Consider the following 25,621-nt stretch of genomic DNA (forward strand, 5'->3'; position numbering starts at 1 on the left):
ACTGGTATAATCTCAAAAGGGAAAAAAAGATGTCTCAGGTGGTACAGGCTGTGTTCCAGATCCCACAGATATCCAAGTGCAAAGTGTGGGGCGACTCTGAATCATTGTTGCAAGGGTAAGCAGGGAAGGGCTAGTCTGCACCGGTATTGCTGGTTTTGGCAGTGGGTCCACAGTTTAATGCTCCAGGCCCCTTGTCTGGAATGAGCCACATCGTGCCCTGGGCTTCCTGATGCTTAGCAGCCAAAGAAACACCAGTTTGGGGCCCAGACCCCACTGTAGGGATAAGCTGGATTAGAACTTTCAGTTCCTCAAGGCTTACATTTGTTCATCACCAAATCACAGCCTCTGGAAGGTGCAGGGGAAGAAGAAGACAAGGGCCATTTCTTCTCAGTCTGCCAGAACTGCTCACATATTCTGCTGCTCTCTCACTTTAGAATCAACTGTTTAGAAATATGTTAGCTCTACCCTAACTTGCCCATTTACAAGTGTTTCGTCTAGGTCACCTGGGACAGAATGGAAATCCCTGCCTACAATGAGGGTCCATAAGTGAGTGAAGGTGAAGAGGGGAGACCACAGCCTTCATGGACAGCTATGCAGAGAGTTTCCAGCTGCTGGGAGTGAACTGGAGGAAAATATATTCTGGATCTGAGAACAAACAAAAAACTCTCAAAAAATAACAGTGAAAAGCCTAGATTCCTAAACATTTAATGTTTTAAGATGTCAAGTTGCTGTAAAATATAAAAGCATTTTATAATCCTCTAATCGGCACAGTGATCGCCACATTAGTAATCTGGGAGTTAAAACAAAACAAACAATAAAACCTTTGGGGAGCCGGCACTCCTCCTTCCACTCAGTCACAGAGAACTCCCAGGGGCTCATGGCATGTTCACACCTTTGGCAAAATGGCATAGCGCCTGAATGAAGAATATAATCTGGGAAAAACTGAAGATACAGATCATCTGGGATCTTGTTCTAGCAGTTTATAGAGGGATAGTGGTTCTCAACCTTGACCACATATTTGAATCACCTGGGGAGCTTTAACAAATACTGGTGCCTGGGTCCCAGCCCAAGGATTTTGGTTTAATTGGCTTGGGGTGTGGCTTGGGCATTGGGGTTTTTAAAGCTCCCCAGGTAATTGGAAGTGCAGCCAAGGTTGAACACCCTGGGTAGAAGAAGGGGCGGGGATATGTTTGTAGGTGGGGGTGGAGGGGACTCAGATATCTTTCTAACCATTACATTCTGAATTTATTTTGAATAAAAAGAGATTTTCTTACTTTTTGAGTGCCATGTCATGAGGCTACACTTTTTTTTAACCTAAAAGGAAGATGTGAACTTTCCAAAGACAAGTTTTTGCTTCATAGACAGAAGGGAGCATTTTTGCTATTTCAGTGGAACGGCTTCACTGAATGTCTCGCCCCCTCCCACTTGTACCTTGGTGGGATGATTCTGCTCCTCGGTGTGTACCAGGGAGGTTCATGTGTAGCACTTTACAGGATGACTTAGGAAACATATCAGATGAAGCATCAGCACTGATAACCAACGCTGTGTTTCTTGAACACTGAAAAGAAAAACTTTTTTCTTTTCTTGAAAGTCAGTTTCTATAAAATCATTTAGATTTCTCTCAAGTTCTGGACTGTGTCACAGAGAGCTCCTTATAGACAGAGAGTGGTTCAAGGTCTCTTCAGGCAAGAGGAACTAGGGAATGAAGAATGTGTCATTCAGTATCTTCACTGTAGTTTTCAGATATGCATATACTTACCTATGTAGCTAACATTGATTATAGCTACTATCTCTTTATGAGCCACAAAACACCCACAAATTAGCACAAGGGCTAAAAGAATCCAAACTCCTCTGGGTTTCAATGAGTAAGCTTGCATTAACAAGATTGGTGAGGCTCATTTCTCTACTTACTTACTTTTCTTTCCTTTTTTCTATATACTGCCTCAGAACCTTAAGTATAAGTATTTTTATAAATATATATATATATAAATATATAAAATCATATATATATATATATAGAAATTTCTGCTTTTTACAGTGTCTGTTTCAGCCTTTCTGAACCGGGGCAGTCAGTGTTTAGAGTAAGTACCACTTTCCTGCTCACTCACAGCCAGCTCGTAAATCTCCCTGATCCAGGCACTTTCTTGCCATTCGGTGCTCTCAGCCTTTGCAGCTTGTCTTTCCTGCTGAGGGGCTCTGAATGGCCTTTCAAAAGGGCTGCAGCTGATGTGGTTGATCTGCACCAGTGGGGCCTTTTGCTCCAGGTCAAAGATGTCCACTGTAAGTCTTGCTTTGTAAAAAATTATCCTATTTTTTCCTGATATTTTAACATCTGAAGCCCTGCAGGGGTTAACGGCTTTCCTCACATGCTCTCAGCCTGAACGTTACAGGCACTGAGGCTCCTTACCTTTTACCATGCATCAAAACAGATTCCAAGTGAATCAAAGAAATGAATACAAGTGAAACAAAAAAGAATCTGGAAGAAAATAAAGATGCATATTGATCTGATTTCAAGAATATAAATTCATACACATATAAGTAGAATGGAAGAAAGCACAAGGTAAGCATATTTAACTATACAAAAGGGAATACTTCTGTATGTCGAGATAATACCCTAATATTATATAGTTAGAAAAATAGCAAATAAAATAGTAGAGAAAATATTTCAATGGGGAAAGTTGCCTTATACCTGTATTAGAGCAAACTTAATAAAACAGACTAACACCCCAATATAAAAACAGCAAAAGACATAGAAAGTTCATAAAAGCAATATAATACTAACATATGAAAAATCTTCGGGCTCATTAATGCTCAAAGAATAGAAATTAACATAAGAATACTATTTTTTTATTATGAAGTTTTCAAAGATGTAAAAAATGTTACTATATTGTGTTGGTGAGATGAATTGTAATAACAAAATGTTCATATTTCCTCCTCCATCTCAGACCTCTTCAACTAAGTTTGGATGAGGTAAGAAATTTGAAAGGTGGCCAGGCACAGTGGCTCATGCCTATAGTCCGAGCACTGTGGGAGGCCAAGGCGGGCAGATCACCTGAGGTCAGGAGTTTGAGACCAGCCTGGCTAACATGGTGGAACCCCATCTCTACTGAAAATACAAAAATTAGCCGGGCGTGGTGGCATGCACCTGTAATCCCAGCTACTCAGGAGGCTGAGGCAGGAGAATCCCTTGAACCAGGGAGGCCGAGGTTGCAGTGAGCCAAGATTGTACCACTGCACTCCAGCCTGGGTGACAGAGTGAAACTGTCTAAAGAAAAAAAGAAAGAAAGAAAGAAAGAAAGAAATAGAGAAAGAAAATCGAAAAGGTTCATCCTGTGAGATAAAATTCTAAAACTCAATGGATTCCAAGGTGGGCAATCTGAACACCAGGTCATTTGAGGAATGGTTGAAGGATCTGAGAGTGTGTAACTTGCAGACTAGAGTTTTTAGGTTAGATATATAGAAAAATTGATAAAGAAGAAGGTATAGATTTTCTCTTCTTATTTTTTCCAAAGCAAGAGTAGAAAGGGCAAGAAAGCACCTTTGGCCTAATACATGGAGGTTCTTTCCTACAATCAGAGCTGTCTAGTCCTAGCATGAGCCAGTTCCTGAGACGAGCCATCCCATCAAACAGAAGCTGAAAAGCTTTATGTCGGGGATATTATAGAAGAAACCTCTTGACCCATATGAGTTCTTTGAAATTTTTCCTTTATAAAGTCATCTTTTACTAACTACAGAACTTTCATAGAACGGTTTATTTTTAAAAGAAACTAATTTAAATGATCCCAGACAAGTGAAGATAATGGAAACCTGCAGGGAGTACATCTGGTTGACCAGAGTTCAAAAAGTCTAGGTACCAACTAATGTCAGCAGTGCAGAACTAAAATACTTAGATGTCTCGAATCTGCTGGGATAAATGGACAAATGGCCTACTGGTCCCAGAAACAAGTCTTCATGTTTTGTTTTTGAGTGTCTGAGTCTTGGTATTGAATTAATGGGGTTAAGGTTTTTCCAAAAGCTTCTTTTACCTGCTCTGTGTCCAGAAACTAAACATGGTGCTTCCAGGTATCATTAGTGAGAGATTGTGGCAGGTCAGGTGGTGGCCAGTTCACCCCTCAGGATTTTTCACATTAGCCAAGCTCTGAATCCAGAGATGAAATATCATAATATGATCTGGTCTGTTCCAACAGGGACATGAAGATATTTTTAAAGTCTTAGCACCTGGGAGTTACTTGAGTATTTTCAGAACCATTCTGTTTGGTTAACATCAAATGACACCTCTCTAAAGGCATGCAGTTAGATGCCAATGTTTTTCTTTGATATAGGATTTAATGAGGGTGAAATCAAAGCAAAAGTTATATCCCAGAGAGATGGAAAAAATGAGCAGTATGTGGAAAAGGAAAAAAAAGATGTTCATTTCTTCACAGAATAGGCAATAAGATTTTTGGTTCATAGGAGCCTTGAGATTTTTTTCAGTTGAAGGAGAGGCTCATGCAGATCTGAAATTTAAACATTAATATGGAACCTATTAGCCCCAAAGCAGAAATACTTTACATGTCTATTTATGGCACCACCCACAGGCTGCTTCCTGTTAGTTGTCTGTTTCTAGTAACAGAGATGAGCTCCTTTAGGAGATTCTGAGATTCATCTCAGCATCCTCTCCCCAACAACCCCAAAAAACCCCATATTAAATAGCTCTTGAAAGCCAGGTGAGGATATGGCCTAGCAACAGAAAGATCAAGGGACATTCTGATCGGAAACATTCACATTGAACTTTACATTCAGAATTTCCCCCTAATTTGTCTACTTGGAACTCTTGAGTACTTACAGCTATGGGACCACAAATCTTTTAAAATTTTAGTTAGCCATTGCAAATTAGATCACCGAAGAGGAAGAAGTTTTGTCTGACACAAAGTAGGATCAATAAAAATTGATGAATGGATGAAGATATATACTTTCCAGTTTCCTTCAGAGGCCTCCCTTGTTGGCATCTTTCCCTCAGAAATATACCTCTGAGAATGGGCTCCATTAGGTGTGAGGCAGTTGGAGATGCCTGTGTATAGGGGGTTGGAATATAATCTAGTGATATTGATTTTTGTATACCTCAAATTAAACAAATCTGGAGTCATTGCTGGTTTTTAATAATCCCTTTGTTTGAGAAGAGCATAATAAAAATAGAAGGGAATTCCCCAGTTTTGCTGGAAGAAAAAAATGTGCTTTTACTAGAATTCTAATTGGGAGACAGTCTTAGAAGTAGCTCAGAGAAGAACTTTTAAAAGGGTCTGAGGCCGGGCATGGTGGCTCATGCTTGTAATCCAGCACTTTGGGAGGCTGCGGCAGGTGGATCACCTGAGGTCAGAAGTTTGAGACCAGCCTGGCCAACATGGTGGAACCTCATCTCTACTAAAAATACAAAAATTAGCCAGGCGTGGTGGTGCATGCCTTAGTCCCAGCTGCTCAGGAGGATGAGATGGGAGAATAGCTTGAATTTGGGGGGCAGAGGTTGCAGTGAGCTGAGATCACACCACTGCACTCCAGCCTGGGTGACAGGGTGGGAGTCTGTCTAAAAAAAAAAAGGGGGGGGGTCTGAATTCTGGACTTGTGAAGAAAAGTTAATGAAACTGGTGTGAATTAGCCTGAAGGAGAAAACTTCTGGGTAACCTCATACTCTTCAAATATATTCATTCTATAAGGAGCTTATGATGAAATGAACCCAGATAATATCATGACAGAGTCCAGTTATCCATATGTATATTTGTCCTATGTAATTGTAATTTTATAGTACCAGACTGTTGTTGTAGCACATTGTTGAAAAAAGTGCACTAGAGTAAGGGTCAGGGGAACTGGATCCTAGGGACTTCTAGCTTTTTCACTTACTAGTTGTGTGACTCTTGAATAAGTCACTTAGTGCTTTAAGACTCAGTGTCTTCAACTCTAAAATGGAAGGGAGGCAAGAATTATTCTATATGCTTCATGGTTCTGTCAGAAGGTTAAATGAGATAATGGCTATTAAAGTTTTTCATTATCTATAAAGTTACAGCCATAGGTACAGTGGCCCCCAGCGCTCTTACAAAATTAAGTGTTCAGACAGGATTGAAATTGTGGTCACCCCTTTCTGAGAGGTCTTTAAATGTGGGGCGTCTTCTAGTCCAGATGGCTTGGCCACAGACTGAAGGCTGGGGGAGAGAGCCAGATCACCTCCCAGTGTCACTCTATCTCAGGATTCTCAGCATCTGCTGGTTCCCTCAGGTCAATGTGTCAGAACAGAACAGCCAATGTGATGAAAGTTGCTTCCCTCTTTCCTAATTTTTGGAATATTTTCCCTCCAAATGGAATTGAACAAGGCACATAAGGGAGAACACTGGGATCTGACCTAACACCTGTTCTTGGTTTGCTTTTTCTCTGGAAAGGTAAGTCCTTTTCATTTTAGATGTCAGCTGGCTTGTGAGGCCAAACTTCATGTTGCTTCTCTGTTTGTTGAGAGACACTGGAGATATTTATCAGGTGCAAATGATTCCCTAGAGCAGGGCTCCCTAATCCCTGGGCCATGGACCAATCCTGTTAGGAACTGGGCTGCACAGCAGAAGGTGAGTGGTGGGTGAGTATTACCACCTGAGCTCCACTCCTGTCAGATCAGCAGCATCACTAGATTCTCATAGGAGTGCAAACCATATTGTGAACTGCACATGCAAGGGATCTAGGTTGCACACTCCTTATGAGAATCTAATGCCTAATGATCTGAGGTGGAGCAGTTTCATCCCCAAATCACCCCCAACCCCCACAGTCTGTGGAAAAACTGTCTTCCGTGAAACCACTCCCTGGTGCTAAAAAGGTTGGGGACCGCTGCCCTAGAGGACAGTGGTTATTTATTTGTGATCACACAAGGCAATGGGTAGATTCTGTGTTTTGCAGATGCCCTCAAAGTCTCCTCTGACTTATCCAGAATGGGAACTATTGTTCTGGATGTGAATGGGGCCATCTTCTTCCGAGAAAGGTGAGAAACCAGGGAACATGACGAGGGAGGGACCCACAGCTGGATTTTTTCTGGAAAAGAAAACTAGCCAGATACTGCCACCACTTCCTCTAGTCATAGAGCCTCTTTGTGTGGCCTTTTAGTGGCTTGCCTTTGCCGGTGACCACTGAGAACACAGGCTCCAAAAGTGAAGAGGAAGCAGGGGGAATGGGGACCAGAAGAGAATAGAATTTCAGAGCTCAAAGGGAAGCTATAATCCCTTGTCCAACCCCCAACTGAGGAAGGAATCCTAGAGCACCTCTGAGATGGCTCCTCACACTCTGATTAATAGGCTACCTCCTGAGAAAGCCTATCCTGACCTCGGTCAGACCAGGCAAGCCTTTGGAAAACAAGCTCATTTTGAAGTGAAATCTATCTCTTTTAAATTGCACTCCTTGGTTTTCTGTCATTTTGGAGTGTTCTAGGCCAAAACTGTTTAATTTCACTTGGCAGTCCTCTGAAGAAAGTCCTCATGACTTACCTTACTTTTCTCCTCTGAACTAAATTTCCCCATTTCCTTCAGCTATTCCCTGAAGAATGTGTATTCCAGATGCAGAATACTCTTATTTGTATACACTGCAATTTTCTAAAACTTCTGTCCTATGGGCTAGAGAGCACCCACTTTTTGTCTGGTTCCTAGAATAAGAACAGTCTCTTATATAAGGAGTTGGGACTGGAGTAGGGGGTCTTACAATTGGTTCATTCACTGAGATGGGAAACAAGAACCTTCTTGTGAATGTGGCTGCCTAGACCATACCTAAATAGTGACTCCAAGGGTGCTTCCTGTGTGATACTTGACATACCTTAGCTCTGAGTTCACATAGAGAGGCCCTTTCAGAGATTTTAAATCTTCCCAGGCCCAGTGGCAATTCTAAGAGAATGAGAATTACCCCAAGTCCTCCAGCAATCAAAGAAGTCTCCTGGCCTTTCCCTATCCTGAAACACTAGACCAGAACACCCAACTGGTGGCTTGAATTGGGATGGAGGGCACTGACTTCCTCTATATCCTCTTCCTGGTTCCTCCAGACAGGAGCAATTACACATTCCTCTGCTCCCAGAACTTTCTATCCCCTTCTGAGCTAATACGGCTTCAAGCTGTAGCAAGAACTAGCAGACATAGAACACAGAGTCTGGCCCCAGAGGCTTATAAAAGAGAGAAAGAGACACCAAAGGCTGAAATCACTTCCTAGCATTTCCTTTCATCCCTTTCTGCACAGTCTGCTTCACTGAAACCACACCCTTCCTGTGAGACCCCCATCCCAGACCTCTCAGCTCTTTAGTAGCTGCTAAGCAGAGCACTAGATGTGGTCTTGAACATATACATGACAGTCCCTGTCTGGCAGCTTACAGTCCACCATGGCACAGCCCAGGGTCGAGCCAATGAGGTCCAGAACAGGAGAAGTTAAATTGGCAGTAATTTATAGGCAGAACAGACTCAGAAGAATGAAGGCCCCAACATTTCACAGTGAATTAGTGGCAGGATCGGGGCTGGAATCCAGTTCCCTTGAATTCCAATCCAAAACTCTCTAATCCAACATATGTAAAATCGTTATGTGTGTATCTGTATTTATATTTATAGATGTATGCATATGCATGGATTTGTGGAAGGCTTTATTTCAACCATATTTTCCAAATTGAGTCTCACAATAATCCCATTTGACAGTTAAGGAAGCTCAGGTTTGATCACAAAGATAAATGGTAGCATCTGAATTCAGACCCTTACCTTCTAATTCCAGTTCCAATGTTCTTCCAATTACCTGACATTATTATTTGAGCTCAGTGGGCATTACCAAATCTTTCTTAAGGATCCCTGTAGAATGAAATTCTCTTTGTCCTTGTCCCTCTCCTACATTTTTTTTTTTTGAGACAAGAGTCTTGCTCTGTTGCCCAGGCTAGAGTGCAATGGTGTGATCTCAGCTCACTGCAACCTCTGCCTCCCAGGTTCAAGCAATTCTCCTGCCTTGGGCTCCCAAGTAGCTGGGATTACAGGTGCTCACCACCATACCTGGCTAATTTTTGTATTTTTTTTTGTACAGAAAGGGTTTCACCATGTTGGCCAGGCTCGTCTCAAACTCCTGACCTCAAGTAATCCCCCACCTCAGCCTCCCAAAGTGTTGGGATTACAGGTGTGAGCCACTGTGCCTGGCTGGTCTCCTACATTCTTAACAAAGTTGTAACACAGCTCCTCACTAGTGTGGTGATGGCAAAAGTTGAACATACGGCATATCGCTGGCCAGTGGGAGTCAGTCCCTTCAGTCACTCTTAAGGATAGGTATAGAAAGACAGGGGTTAAGGTGTGGCCAGCTCCAAACAGCAGGGGAATCATCTTGGAGGCAGGGACATAGGGGAGGGGTAAATAGGTTTAGAGGCCTGCCTGCATCCTTGGTTGGAGGGAAAACAAGCTCATAAAAAAGTGCTACCCTTGGCTATCATCTTCTGTTTCATCCTTTTGCTTTTTTGTAATTCTTAGCATGATTTTTTATCATAATCCTAACACATGTCTTGTTAACACATTATCTTAAAAGTCTGAAAACATTCCTCTTTGGAAGAACATTCTTAGGGAAAGCAATTGTATCCTTCCTCTTTCTCAACCAGCTAGATTTCTGAGTTGAGGAAAAGGAAGGTAATGGACATTTATTGAGCATTTACTATGTGTCAGGAACTTTACACAGATTACCTCATTTACTTTGCTCCACAAAAGAGGTTTCACAGATGAGGAAACTGATGCTCACAGGGATGACATAACTTGCCTAAAGACACACATCCAGCAAGTAACAGAGCAGGGATGGACACCTTGGCCTGTTAGACTATAGCATTTGGCCAGTCCCCTCCACACAGTGCACACAGCCTTCCTGACACTGGGCAGGCTCAGCTCCTAAGCTCTTTGGTTCCAGAGGACCCTAATGAGAGGACCCTAATCATTGCTGCAGAGTCAGCCCTTCTGTCAGAAATGGCTTTGCAGATCATTATTTAATGGCAGCAGGACATTTAATGCACTCATGGTCCTCAGAAAATCACACCCAGGATGAGAGTTTTCAAGCTGCACAGGACCTTACCAAATATACAACAACCCTTGAAATCTGAATATTAGGAAACTGAGGCCAAAGGATTAGGATAAAATAATTTTCCCAGGTCATATGATTATTTACTGGCAAAGCTGGGACCAGAAGCAGGTCTCCTGCCTAGGATGAAGGCCAGGAATTCAGCACACTCACCATGAACTACTCAGAAGTGGAGAGAAAGGGGATAAAATACTCAGTAGAGTCCTGCTGACATAGGTAGGACTGGGAAGAAAGAAAAGCAGACGCAATGTACATGTAGCCAGAAAAAAGAGCCAGCATGTGAACCGAGACTGAAAATGAAGATCTAGGGTGGGCTAAAGAGACTCAATAAGTGACTTCCCAGATTGTTTTTCGCTCCCATTGCAAATACAATTGGAAGCCAAATGTAAGCCACCAAGGTTGCAGTGAAACAGTGAATAATTATAGCACAAATATTTGTGGGCAGCTGTTGGAGTGCAAGCCACCTGCTCCAAGTTTACAGCTTTGTTAAACTTGGTAAACATTAAAAATGGAATAGGAATGCTTCCAGTCTGTGCAGCATCCCATACCCTTCCTGAGAGGCCTTACTGGGGGAGCTGGGGTGGCCTTGCCCTTGACCAGGCCCTGCTCACTGTCCTAGAGTTTTTCTGTTCGTAGAGATCCATGTGTCAATAGTCTCTAATAGAGACTGACGGAGGCAGGGAGTGTCACAGAATCATACATTTGTAGAGTTTAGAAGGGGCCACAGAGCCCTCAAACTAAAATCTCTGTCCTATTATTCAGATGAAGAAGCTGAGATGGAGCAGTGGTGTGTTCAAGTTATAAACATTGGGGTAGGACAGACTCTTTACCTCTGAACTTTCGAGCACTAAACTCTCTGTTTAGTGCTCCTTCCTGTAAGCCCTGTGAGGTTAATAGATGGTAACAACAAGGGAGTCATAGCATTACAGAATGTTACAGCTGTGAGGGACATGGTTCTCAACTACCAGGATGTTTGGTTGCTACATGACCATGGGGCACTATTGGCATTTGGTGAGCAGCAGCCAAGGATGCTAAACAGCTTACAATGTGATAGTCGTGTATAAAGAAGAGTTATCTCGCTCAAATACCAAGAGCACCCTTGTTGAGAAATACTTTCTCCACCATTTGACTTTACAATTGAGGGATCTAAGATAGGGAGGGGCTTGAGCAGGTTTCCAAAAGGAGTCAGCAGTCACCTGACCCCAGACCACTCTTTGTCCTACTCCATCCCACTGAGCCCTTGAAAGAATTAGTAGCAATCTTGGTGTCTTCAGCTCCCCCCTCCCTCAGCTCCTGCTGCACTTACTCCCAAGCTATTTTCAGGTTGGCACGTACTTGGACTTTAGGCCCTCCTGCCCATAGGGCTGCAGCAGGTACTGGTGAACGAGCTTGTCTCTGAGAGTCCCAGCCAGCTTGATTTTCTTTCTTGATCGATGCAAGTTGATGATAAAAAGTGTAATGGACCCACGAACATAGTTGTGGCTGAGATCCAGAGAAAGAGAGAAGTGAAAGATGGAAACAGAGTGGTAAGTTAGATGCTCCTAAATAATTTATAGGCTACAAAATATGAACAGCCCAGAAAATGGCACTTAAAAACTTGGCCACCATAGACCCTAAAAGACAGGAAGGCCTCGTCATTGTGGTTTCTTGCAAAGATGATAGCCACTTCCCGCCATACTTCTTTAGTTTTTGTTTAAATTTATTGCAATGATTTTAGAAAATATAATGTATATATTTTATGGCATATATTACCATAGTATGGAAATAAAACATGCTGATTGCAAAAAAGGAAAAATATTGAGAAACACAAAGAAGAAAAAGAAAATTCCCCATAACCCTCATATCTTGAGATATGATAACATTTTGGCAAACATCCTTCCAGTATTTTTTAATTTATTAATTTGACAAATATTTATTGAGTACTTTGACACATTATTACTCAGTTTTTACAAAACTGGAATCACATTATTCACAGAGTTTTTTTCCATTAATGAACATCTTAAACATATTCCCATGTGATTCTTTTTCTACTTGTAGAAGAATCCTAAACTTTTCAATCATAGAAGTGTAACATAATTTATTTAACTAATCCCCTACATTTGCAGTTCAAACAACTCATGTTTGAACATTTTTGCAATTATAAATTATGTCATGTGTATAAACTTTTTGATTATTTCTGAGGGATAAAGTCCTAGATGCTGGAATCATTAGTCCAAGGGACATGTATGTTGTACGATTCCTCACCAAATTTTCCAGTTCATTCCCAGTGGTGCACCTCCCTGTGGGAAGATTTTTTCTTCCTACCCTACTGAGTGATCACGTGATTTGCTTTGTCCAATGAAATGTGAGTGGACATGGTAAAACCTCTAGGCAGCAGCTTTAGGACTCAGTCCATCTTTTGCCATGTTTCATTTCCCTCTGCCAGAAGACTGACAATGTTCTTGACAAAGGCTGAATGAAAATGATGTGGGCAGAGGTACAGTCGAGCCATGATGGACAAGTAGTGTGAATGAGAAATACATTTTCTTATTGAAAGCCATGGAGATTTGGGGGTTATTCATTATTGCAGCATAACCTAACCTATCCTGACAGATGCACACATTTTGATTACATTGATATTAACTTTCTAGAAAGCTTTCACTAATTTTGCTCCCACCTACTCTGTATGAGAGCACCTATTTACTCATACCCCTAAGAACACTTCCAACGTGCTCTTTTAAAATACCTTTGTCAACCTGAGGGGTGAAAATGGGATTTCAATGTTGTATTAATTTGTATTTTTAAAAATTAATACTGACATGCAGCATTTTTTCATTTACCATTTCATTTCTTCTTTTGTAAGCTGACCATGTCTCCTTCCTTCCTTCCTTCCTTCTCTCTCTCTCTCTCTCTCTCTTTCTTTCTTTCTTTTCTCTGTCACCTAGGCTGGAGTGCAGTGGTATGATCTCGGCTCACTGCAACCTCCGCCTCCCGGGTTCAGGCAATTCTGCCTCAGCCTCCCTGGTAGGTGAGATTACAGGCATGCGCCACCATGCCCAGCTGATTTTTGTATTTTTAGTAGAGACAGGGTTTCACCATGTTGGCCAGGCTGGTCTCGAACTCCTGATCTCAAGTGATCACCTGCCTCGGCCTCCCAAGATGCTGGGATTACAGGCATTAGACACTGTGCCCGGACACCTTTGCCTATTTTTCTGTTGATTTATAAAAACAATTTATTTATTAAAGAGCAGTCTTTTGTCTGCAAAATTTCCCTCAGTTTTCTTTGACCATTTCAGTTTATTTACATTGTGTTTTAATATATAAAAGTTAAAAAACTTTTATGTAGTCAAATTTATCTTTCTGATTTCTTCTTTTGCTGTTTTACCTACCTCAAGATTATAAAACTATTCACCATTTTGGAATTCTTTTAAATGAGCATAAGACGTTCAGAAGTCTGAGAGAACTATATGCCTACATGCATAAGCCCTTCAGCATGTATTAGGAAAACTATAATGATTTCCTTCTCTCTGTGGGAAAAAATACTTTGTTTCTAAGGGGTCCCTTAGGGCCCCATCTGGATGAGTTAATGAGAGGAAACAAAAAAATGACCCAGCCCCACCTTCAAAGGAGGAGTTCAGAGAAACTCTAAGTCAACTTTGCCCAGAGGAAAGCATCATTCCTTGTAGAAATAACACCCCTCCATCCTGGGTCACTCACCTCTGCTTCTAAAGGTGCTAATTAAGAGTTGAGTGACCAAGGACAGGTGGGTATGGTGACATGGAGTCTTTTATTTTTGTTTTTGTTTTTGTTTAGAAGCACAGTTTCCAGGGCTCTTCCCTGGAGATTCTGATTCAATCTATTTGGGATTAGGGACTGGGAATCTCTACTTAAAAAAGTCTTTCTGGGATATTTGGCAGATGAATTGGGTTTGGGAACCACTTGCTTAGAACAATTCATTAAGATTATGAGAAGAGCTACCGAAGTATATCCTGCTGGCTGTGTGTCAGAGGATTTTTCTTGCATCTGCAGGAGGGTACATTATTGTGTTCAAGGCTTTTGGATGCCTGCATTTGTGCTGTGATAAATTATTAAAACGACTCTTCCATCCGGTTCCGCCTCCTCCAGTCCTTCTGAATCCCCTGCAACATGTGAACTAGCTTTTGTAGCTAAATGAGTTAGGTCAGAAGAGAATGCCAGTTGATTTAAGCATACTTGTGTCCCCAGAACTCTGAAGAAGGATGCTGGCAGCCTGAATCAGTGTTGACCATCATTAAAGAAGAACATCGACTCTTTCCCATTGGTGGGGTTTCAGCTTAGCTTAGCTATCTGTAAAACTGAGGAAGACACCATTAATTGCAGGACCTCTAGGCTTCAGAGTGGGAGAAAATACATGTGGATGGGTATCAATTTTGCCAGACTGCAGTAAACTCTTTTGCTAGCTACCATCAAACAACACTCTCAAAGGCCAGCAATGGAGGAGGAGAGAGCCACGTGCTTGCATTTATGAGTTTCTCCTCTGCAGAGCTGGGGCAGAATGAGCCCTTAGAGACTGCAGAAGAGAAGGTGGGATGTGGGGAAGTGGTGGGTGGGAGGGAGACCTGAAATCACAGCACTGCTGCAGGGAAAGCTGTCTTTTTCAAACTGTTTGGCAGTGGTCTGATTTCCACTTACATAGTTCCCCTGGGGAAGACAAACCAGTACAGCCCAGAGACCCACATATAGAAGCTCTCAGAACTCACAGCACCTTCTCAGGTAGGAGTTGGCATTAAAGACTGCCTCAGCCATCCCTCTCCCTGCTTGGCTTGTGGGCAAGGACATTAAGCGAGGCCTTTTTGCTGCAAAGACACATTCTTGGCTGGGGAGTGCAGCACCAACCTGAAAGTAGTGTGTTGCGAATCCAAATTCCTGAGAAACATATATTCTCTGACCATAGAAAAATAATCTTGGAGAAAATGGTGTCTGAAGGCTTGGCCTGCAAGCATTTGCTGGCCTTCTGATGTTGTCAAGTCCAGGTGGCTTTTGGTTATCTTAGTGAATGTTCCTTTCAGGAGAGAAGTTGTCTGAGAGGATCATCTATCTTGCCCCATGTCTCACTCATGGGTAAGATTTTTTTTTTTTTTTTTTTTTCACCAGCAGAGAATCCATGTATCTGGAGTTCATTTTTTCTGGCTGTTCTTTTCCTGCCTGACATTTCTCTGTGTTGCCATGGGAGGAGGGGGAAGTGAGTCAGGGAAGGGAGGCTGGAATTGGAATATCCTAATGTAAGAGGTGGGGAATGTCAAATGGGGAGGTGCATCTTGACTTCCAGATAGAAAACAGTCATGTTCTAGAAATGTCTCCAGTGAAGCTGGGAGGCTGGGAAAGGGAAGGGAGGATGATGCTTTGCAGTCCACGGTCATTCCCACTGAAAGTCAATGTGCTTGAAACTGGGTTGATCCATTGTCTCCAAATCTAATTCAAAGGTTTTGGGTTCGGTAAAAGCCAGGCCATGTTTTGCCAAACATTTTTTCCCTTAATTTCAAAGCCCCTGTGTATTTTAAGGGAAATTTAATCCACATGTTTCTGATTCATTTACACTTAACTCATCAAAATATTGTTTTGTAAGAGCCATTTGATGTCCAAGAAGCCTCAGGAACCATTTTTATGAGCCTTTAAAAAAACTTCTTCTGAAAAACAGGAAGTCATGTTTTGCCAATAATAAACGAACTTGAACCCCAAAAGGCTTAATTTTGCTTCAACATCCACCAGGTTCCAATTGGTTCTGAACTTGGCGAAGGACCTCATCTCCACCCCAGAAACATACATTGTCTCAGCAGAATCGCTCATAAAAAGAGGCTTCCTTGTCAAAACTTGATTGTTCTCTGAGCAAGAAGATTGAGGGTGAGAACTGCCATTCTGTCAGTGTCCTAATTTGTTAATTCCAGAACAGAAAACAGAAAAGCACCTGCTGGTGGTGGTATAAGGGTCTAACTTTTTCTCCTAAATCAATCATAAGAGACAGCGCTCTACAAGGTCAGAAATGACCCACAATGCAAGGGGCTGCTGTGACAGGCAGTGTCCACATAGGGGTTGCGTGACTGTCAGGGAGATGTGAAACGGATTTCTGTGTTGAACAGGCACTGGGCCGTATGATTTCTAAGGGCTCTTTCCAAATGTAGCATTCTTTGCATTATTAATGCTGCTATTTGCATGTAGGTGTGATACCGTAGAACCTCTGAAATTCAATAAAATAAATGCAAATATCTGGAAAGATGCTTGTCACACAGCAAGTATTCAATACACACTGGAGTGCAGGGGTTGTTGTTTTAATAGACGCTTTCTCTGGATGATTCTACTCATAAGTTTATACCTTCTCTTCCAATCCCTGTTTTGACGCGGGGCAAATATTTTCAGAGTATTCGTCAAGGTTGAATAGTGTGAATCTACCATGCCCACTCTGGGATAATTCTGTGATTTTGGCCTATTGGCCACAGATAAATGACTCAGCAGTGCTTCCTTAATGGCACATGATTTCTCAGAGAGGTGAATAGATACTTCTTCTACCTTTGAGCTACCCTAGCTGGACACTGACACAGAGGAGCCCTGAAACCTCAGCTAGCTCTGTGCATTCACTGTGGGTTTTCTTTATGAATCTAATAGGAACAAAAACACCTTCACCCCAATTATTATCATTAGGGTCATATGTAGAATGGATTATGAAAGTCTTTTCTTTCTGTCTCTTTAACAGGGAGTGAGAGAGGTTGTACTGATAGAAGCACAGTGACACCGTTTCTCTAGAGAGATTCTGAAGTGACTGCATAGAAATTAGAGGAGAGCTGGTGGTGTAGACAGAGAGTCTTGAATGCAGAAGATTTCAGTAACTTGTTTGAGGTCTCATACTAGGGAATGGTAGAATCCCCATCATACCATTTCCTTTTGGCTGATGTGGTAATATCAAAGGGGAAGAAAGCTCTAACTCTAAATCAACGGTAACATTTTGATGCCCAATTTCTGCATTCATTCATTCATTTGCAAACCTTTCCTGGGATTTTCATGCCAGTCACTACATTAGACACCAAGAATACAAAATGAATGAGACACTGGCCCTGAGTTCACAGTACACTCAGAATATTAATAACAACTTCCCATGAGAATGTTAAAGAATGAGGATGAACACTCGAATGAGATTATGTGAGGAGGCTTCTATGAAGAGACGCAAACCCTGCTAAGCCCATGGCTGCAGATAATTTTTTCCCCGAGTCCTCAGACTAGTAGTATAAAGGCCACAGACTGATATGCTTTCCAACAGGGATATAAGGTGCCAAGAGTAATTTTTCTATCTTGAGTCTGGGGGTCCACCTTTTGGGTGGTTACCTCAGGGCCAGGGCAGAGACAAGGAATACAATGTTTCCTTGTGTGATGATCAGATAACTCCAGGCCAAGGCCATAAAGCAGTCACTCTCTGTCAGGTATTGGATTGAGCTTCCTGTTGAGCAAAAGGCATGTTGAAAGCCTCTGGCCTCTGCCCAAGCCAGCCTCCCCTCATTTACAATAGGCACTTGTATCTACTGACAAGACAACTGGCCCCTGTCCCTGCTCTGCTCAGAGTGATTCTTTGAAAAGTCTTATCATGATAAATTAATTGGCTTGGCTCCTCTCTCATCAAGGAAGGAGAAGGAGCATCTGTTGTAACCTGACCACTCCAAGCTCTTTGTACTAGCTACTCCCCTTGATCAGCTCCCGATAGGCCTGGGCTGGAATGAAGGTCTGGCTGGAGGTACTTGCTTACCATTCCCTGCCCCGTTATCCCCCCACCAGGTTTTCTTTGCATTAAGAGAAAGAGAAATAATTCTCTTTTCCAGGGCAGCCTACTCTGCCTTAAACAGGAAGTGATGTAAGAAAGTCATATTTGGCCAGATGGATTTTGCTTTAGGCACTCCCCTCCCTTCAATTTAAAGTTTTCCCTTATGGTCTTAATGTGTTAAATTTTTTTGTCTGCCAAACTTTATTTATTGATAATTAATTTTCCTGTTTGTTTTAAAGACAACTGTAATGACAACCAGTGCTTCAGATCAAAAAGAGAAGGATAACCCCACACTACCACATTCGGTTGTTATAAGTCCAGAGCCCTCAGAAAAGGAAGCCCAGATTTCACTTAGCCTCTTAATTTTTAAAATAGCTGAAAAGATTTTCAAAACACTGGAAATGGCTCTAAAGCTGGCATGACCACCTCTGGGCACTCCATTAGTTCTGGGGACACCCAGCTTGAGATGCATTGGTCTAGGGCTAGGTTTCTAGTGGCATATCTCTCCAGCATGCATCTTAAAAAGGGAGATTTATTTTCTTAAGCTTTGCTGGTGGATCATAGGAAAAGATTTTACACCTCTTGACTTGGCTGAAGCTTAGGCACACAAAAAAAGCCTCATGGGCATTACATCAACTGGCACAGAGAAAATGCCCAATAAAAATGTGTTGGATGAATAAGTAAATGAACAAATAGCAAGAATTTTAGGAATCTTTTATGATTAATCCTCTAAGTTTGAGAAGGGAGCATTTACTTGGAGTAAAAGCTATTTACCAGAAATTATTTGAAACCTGCAAAGAGCAGGTATGGTGATTCCAGCGGCAAAAAGTTTTCGATAAGATTAGTGAATGGACATGAGTCTCGAAGGGGTCCCAAATGGAACGGGGTGGGAGCCCCTCGGGTGGCCTTTCTGTGCCATCTCTCTGAGGACTTACTTGTGGTGGTTTGTGCAGTGAGCATAAATCCTCAGTTTGTCCCGGATCACTCGGCCAGGCCGTGGCTTCCGCTGGAGCCCAGCCACATGCACAGCCAAGACTTTGGGGCCAATCAGGCGCTTGTAGAGGAGAGACAGCCAGTAGTCCTGAGGAGAATAGAGAGGGAGAGGGTCAGGGAGAGACCACATGCTCAGGTGTTCTGAGTAAACATGACACACACACACACAGGCCAGAAATCACTTCCTACCGGGAGTAAAGTGAGTCATGACCAACGCAGCCCAAAGCCTACAAGCATGGTCAGCCCCAGGAAACACGAACCTGGGTTGATAATGAAGTGGACGCTGTCTAAAGTGGCCTTTCAACTAAACTGGGATGTGTAAGTGGAGTTGACCTACAGCAGCATATGAACAAATGAATCAAGGGTTTTCATATATTATGAAATAAAACCATTTGAGACTTCACATTTTCAACTTTCTTTTTCTATGACTTTACTTTTATAGTGGTTTATGATTTCTGTTTAATTATGGAATAGACTATTTCCATTCCTTAGAATTGTTACTAACATGATCATCCAAACTGTCATCCTCCAAATATTGTCGCTGAAGACTACTAGTGTAGTGGGACTGAGGTGAAGCTTCTCCACATAGGAGACCAGAGTCCTTGATTCCAGAGTCCAAAAGGCAAACAGAAAAATGTTTGCAACCATGGTGCTAATTCTTGGTTATCCTCAACAATCTGACAATAGAAAATGTCATTCTAAACTAAAAAGAATGTGATGCTTTAACCATTCTATGAACCATGTGTAATGGATTTAAAAATATTCAATCTGTGGCACACATTTATATGAGCTTACAAAAGCCCACCTTAATTTCTGTTGTATTTGCTATCATCATATTTTGTGTTTGCATCTGATATAAATATAAAATTTACATTTCTGTTGTGCAAGTTCTTATCAACTATTGTGAGGTAATGACTTCAGTGTTTATAACTCAGTGTATAAAATAGGGCTTCCTAATAACATTTAGGACCCTACTACCCCACTCAAATTCCTGAATTCAGTGAATATACTATTCAGTGCATACTCTTCAATGCCTTAAAGACATCAATCATGTTTTATTAGCATTCATCTTTTCAGGCAGAAGCCTTCTGATAATCTTTTTTTTTTTTGTCTTGTTTGGTCATTTATAGTATCAGCTGCTTAAAAACATCTGACGAACTGCATAAATCAGAACGAAGTCTCCAAGCCCCTTTGCTACTAGAATGGCTCCAAATCTGCCCTGAGTAGTGTACTCTAAGCCATGCACAACGATTTACTTTAATTTTAAGTGGCCTTAGGATGGCTGTTAAATATGGTCTCCTAATATTAAAAAAGGCAAATAGTCATTATCAATTATATAGATGGAAAAAGTGTTATGGGTTTAATATGCTCAAATTTGGTTACAATTTCTGTGTTTTTGATGATTACTTTATGAAGTGGTTATCACACTCCAAGGGGATTTCCACCTTTTTCTTACTGACTTGCAATGTACTTTCTTTTAAATAATAAAAGTAAAAAACTGTAAGTTAGCTATGATTCGCTTACTATTTTCTCAGTAATAGTAAGATATAATCCTCTGAAATAATAATAGGGATTATTATTCTCATTTTACAGACATGCAGACATTTCAAGGTATATCTCAGGTCACAAAACTAGTGAATGGTAGACCCTGAAAGCAAATAGGGATCTATTTGCCTCCAATGGCTGTATAACACTTTCCTTCATGCTGTGAAGTACAAAGTCATATTACATAAAGACACAAGGCAGCTGAAAAACAAAGAATTCAACCTAGAGAGTGGGTACAGAATCTGGAAGGGAGCCTTAGTTTTTATATAGAGGTTGCCAAAATTTAGTTTCTAATTTTTACACTCACAAAGCATTTAGAAGTCAAGAAGAGCAAAAACACAAAACACTTCCGTTCCTCCAATTTCGACTCACTACAGTTCGTTCCCATTTTTCTTATCCTTCATTCCAATGTCTTATCACAAACACCCCTGTTTTTATTTAGGTAATTTGAAAAATCTAAACAGGCTTGCTCTCAAACTTGCATTTGGGTATAGCCATTATCTTTGTGTTACAACGATTTTCACTTAATGTGAGACACGTTTGTAACAGGCAAGCCACTCACATTTAGAAAAAAAGAGATATTGTTTATTATGTTTAATTCTCAATAATTATGTAGAGATAAAAAATAAACTTATATAATATAATCCCCACCATAACTGAGTGGCAAACTTTAGATTTATTAACTTGAAACCTGTCTGCTTTTCAGTAGGAGATAGCTAAATGCCATGCCATCCTCTAAAAAAGGAGACGAGGATACCTGGGTAAAACTCTAAAGAGGTTTGGGGTAGATATATAAAAGAAGTTGATAAGGTTAATTCCTAATGACCAACATTCTTTCCCTTTTTTTTTTTTTTACTGTGGTGAGATCCGCATAACATAAAATTTATCATCTCAACCATTTTTAAGTGTACAGTTCAGTGGTATTACGTAAATTCATAATGTTGTATAACCATCACCACTGTCCATCTCTATAACTTGTCATCTTGTAAAACTGAAACTCTGTACCCATTAAACATTAACTCTTCATCCCTCCTCCCCCAACCTCTGGCAACCATCATTCCACTTTCTGCCTCTCTGACTATTCTAAGTACCTCATATAAATTAACTCATAGTATTTGTCTTTTTGTGACTGGCTTATTTCCCTTAGCATAATGTTCTCAAGGTTCATCCATGTTGTAGCATATGTCAGAATTTTCTTCTTTTGTAAGGCTGAATAATATTCCATTGCATTTGTATACCAAATTTGAACTTAATTTGCAGCCTAACACATGGACTTATCCTGCAAAATGTCCCATATGCAATGAGAAAAAATGTGTATGCTATTGTTGCTGGGTAAAGTGTTTGGTGTGTCTGTTAGATCTAGTTGGTTTATTGTGTTGTTTAACTCCTCTACTTCCTTACTTCTGTCTTGTTTTTCTTATCATTATTGAGGATGGGATATTGAAGTCTTCAACTGTTATTGCAGAAGTGTCTGTTTCTCTTTCCGTTCTGGCAACTTTCACTTCATATTTTTGTGATCTGTAATTAGGTGTGTAAACATAATTGTTATATATTATTGCTGTATTGAACCTTGTATTAATATATAATGTCCTTCTTTGTCTCTTATAATCTTTGAAAATTTAAAATCTATTTTGTCTGATATTAGTAAAGCTGCCTCTGCTCTCATTTGGTTACTATTTTTATGGAATATATTTTTCCATCCTTTCAATCTTTTTGTGTTTTTGGGTCTAAAGTGAATCTCTGTGTAGACAGCATACAGTTGGATCCTGTTTTACTTTTAAAATCCTTTCTGGCAACCTCTGTCCTTTGACTGGAGAGTTTAATCAATTTACATTTAAAGTAACTACTGATAAGGAGGGACATCTGTCATTTTGCTGTTTTCTATATGTTATAGCTTTTTTGTCCCTCATTTCCGATATCACTGTCTTCTTTTGTGTTTAGTGATTTTTTTTAGTGAAATGTTTAAATTCCTTTCTCATTACCTTTTGTGCATACTCTATAACTATTTTCTTTGTGGTTACTTTGGTATTACATTTAACATCCTAATTATAACACTCTAATTTGCATTTATACCAGCTTAACTTTAACAACATACAAAAACTCTGCTCCTTTACAGCTCTGTCCTCACCCTTCTCAATTGTTTGAAATGCTTGTTCTCCGGTGCTGTAAAGAAATAGCACTTGAACATAAATTTAATTTATTTAGTAAGGCCATTTTTATTTCCTGCAGAAAGGGCACACTTGCCAGCAGTTTTGCCACAAGGGTACACCGAACAAAGGAGACAGGGTCATTTATAACCTGACGCATCCACCCTACTGCTGTGTCTGGTTTCCATTGGCTGGAACGGGACCTCACATTCTGTATTTGTCTGGTTTGGCTAGCAACTTAGAATTTTTTAAAAGAGGCAAAGGTAGAGGAGAACAAAGGAAGGAGGAAGTAACTTGTGGAATGCTGAGAAAGATAAACACACTTTTAAATAAGGAAGAGGAACAGGTTATGACCTAGTGCTTGCTTGGACCAGTATAAGCATGCCAGGGCAAATATTTAGGCTAAATTGTGGGAGCTAAGAACATAAAGCACATTGATTTCTTTATTACAGCCAGCAGATATTTAAGAATGTTAGCACAGGTCTTTGAATAAATTTTGCTTTTAGGAGAAGTTACTATTTATTCCTAATTAGACGGGGAGGAAAGTCTTTGAAGAGGAACCTCTATTTTACTTTTTATATCAATGGTTGATGTCACAAAATTACATCTGGATACACTGTGTGTCCCCAAAACATAAACTGATAATTCTTTTAAATACATTATTCTCTTAAATTATGTAGAAACAAAAATTGGAGTTACAAACCAAAGTAATAATAACACTAGCTTTTAGACTAATAATTGTTTTTAAAAGAGGTATTAGTCTGTGAAATCATGCAGAAAAAAAGTTAAAACCTATTGTCTTAAAAGGAGTTAAAACCTATTGTTACAATAATGCCAGCTTGTATATTGGCTTATATAATTAATATTTATTGAAATATTTATTTTTTCATACAACTTTGAATTACTATGTAGTATACTTTCATTGCAACATGCAGGACTCCCTTAAGCATTTTTTTGCAGAGCAAGTCTAGTCGTCACAAAATCGCTCAGCTTTTCTTTATTTGAGAATGTCTTAATTTCTCCCTTGCTTTTGAAGAAAAAGTTTTGATGGATATAGGATTCTTTGTTGACAGTATTTTTTTTTTCTTTTTAGCACTTTGCATATATTGGCTCACTGCCTTCTGGCCTTCAAAGTTTCTGATGAGAAATCTACTGATAATCTTACTAAGAATTACTTATATTTGGCAATTCACTTCACTCATGATGCTTTCAAGATTTGATTTGGCCTTTAAAATCTGATTTAAAGTGTCTTGGTGTGGGTCTCTTTAGATTCATCTTATTTAGAATTCACTGAGCTTCTTGGATGTTTATATGCATGTTTTTAAAATCAAATTTGAGATGTTTTCAGCCATTGTTTATTGATTATTTTCTGTGCTCCTTTTTCTCTTCTCCTGGGACTCCCACAGTGTGTATATTGGGCCACTACTTGGTGTCCCCCAGGTCCCTTAGGCCCTGTTCATTTTTCTTCAATCTTTTTTTTCTGTTCCTCAGACTAGATAATTTCCACTGTCCTACCATTGAATTTGCTGATTCTCTCTTCTGACTGCTCCAATCTACCTTTGAATTACTCTACTAAATTTTTATTTCAGTCACTATATTTTTCAGCTCCAGAATTTTTTTTGTTTCTTTATAGGTTTTCTTTCTCTTCACTGATATTTCATTTTGTTTATATATCATTTTCTTGACTTTTTCCACATCTTCATTTAGCATCTTCAAGAGAATTGGTTTAAAGTCTTTGCTTAGTAGATCTGCCATCAGGTCTTTTTCAAGGATGGTTTCTACGGATTTATTTACTTTTTTCTTTGAATGAGCCATACTTCAAAGATATTGTTTATTTGTATGCTTTGTAATTTCTTTGTTGTTGTTGGAAACTGGACATTTGAATCTAATAATGTGGTGACTCTGGAAAACATATCCTCTTCTTCCCTAGGGTTTGCTGGGTTTTAGTTGTTTTTGGTGTGTGTGTGTGTGTGTGTGTGGATGTGTGTGTGTGAGTGTGAGTGTGTGTGTTTAATTGTTGTAGGCTGTTCCTTTGCCAGGATCAGCCTGAGGTACAAACTTAAGGTCTTCTCAGGTCTTTTTTGAGTCTGCACCTTTTCCTAGGTATGCGTAGTACTTTCTACTTTTCCCTGTACACACAGTTGCTTTTTGAATGTTTCTGTATTTAATGTCTGAAAAAAAAAAAGAGGAAAAAAGGAGGGGAGTAAAAAAACAAAACAAAACAAAAAGGCACCAATCTTTTAAATCCCCTACAGTCACTTCAGCCAGATGGGGAGGGGCTTACATCAATGGAGAGAGGTGCAACAACAATGGTTACCTGCCTCTTTATCTGCACCTCTCGGTCAGAAGCAGTAATCAGAGATGAGAGTAGAGATCCCTGGTATTTAGAGGATGGGGTATTTTTTGATCACTCTGACTCCTGCCAGCTGTATGCAAACTGCTCCAGGAACACATACACAGCTACCTGCCATAGGGCTAAGAGGTGGGGAATGGGTAGTCACTACTGAGCTAAGAGCTGAAATTGACCAAAATTAACTGCAATTCACCTTCCTAGCCTTCCCTTGAAAGCTGCAAGCCTTTAATAGACCTTGTCCTTCTAAAATAGTTACATGAGACAGATTCTGCCAGTGCAATTGTTGTCTGAGTGAAGAGACAGATTCATGATGCTTCCTATTCTGCCATCTTCCCGGAATCCTCTATAACATGGGCTTTTAATTTTGGTAGTAAAAATCCTTGAGTTGTATATGGCATAAATGTTCTGTTCAAGTTTGTAGTTTGACTTCTATCACTTTTTATGGTTTTTTGACATGGAGAATTAAAAAAAAATTTATAGGAAAACACATCAATATTTTTCTTTTGGTTTTTTCCTTTTTTAAATTCTTAATTAAGTCCTTCCTCATATAAGGATTAGATACATCTTCACTTATATTTCTTCTAGTTCTTTTTTATATTATTTAAACATTTAAACTTTTAATTCATTGAAAATGATTTGATGTATACTATTAAATTTGTTATTTTTTAAGTAGTCTAGTAATTATTTTAGTATCATATAATGAATAACCTATCCATAAGCCCATCCTTATCACACACTAAGTAACAGTAG

General features: G+C 40.1%; 1 protein-coding gene and 1 long non-coding RNA gene across 6 annotated transcripts in view; one reads left to right on the plus strand and one right to left on the minus strand.

Annotated features, from left to right (window-relative positions):
- HPSE2 (heparanase 2 (inactive)) overlaps window positions 1-25,621 on the minus strand; it is a 782,696-nt gene that overhangs the window by 13,263 nt on the left and 743,812 nt on the right. For 4 of the 5 annotated variants that reach the window (XM_077947181.1, XM_077947184.1, XM_077947183.1 and 1 more), the window contains 2 exons: window positions 18,769-18,914; window positions 11,407-11,553 (listed from right to left, as the gene is read on the minus strand). In XM_077947181.1, coding sequence (XP_077803307.1) covers window positions 11,407-11,553; window positions 18,769-18,914 — 293 coding nt within the window. The remainder of the gene's footprint in view (window positions 1-11,406; window positions 11,554-18,768; window positions 18,915-25,621) is intronic. The other variant, XM_077947182.1, reaches the window with a different exon arrangement.
- Window positions 1-25,621, plus strand: part of LOC144331245 (uncharacterized) — a 235,745-nt gene that overhangs the window by 2,945 nt on the left and 207,179 nt on the right. The gene's annotated exons all lie outside the window — the stretch shown is intronic.

The sequence above is a fragment of the Macaca mulatta genome, chromosome 9 (assembly GCF_049350105.2).
Source record: "Macaca mulatta isolate MMU2019108-1 chromosome 9, T2T-MMU8v2.0, whole genome shotgun sequence".
Taxonomy (NCBI): domain Eukaryota; kingdom Metazoa; phylum Chordata; class Mammalia; order Primates; family Cercopithecidae; genus Macaca; species Macaca mulatta.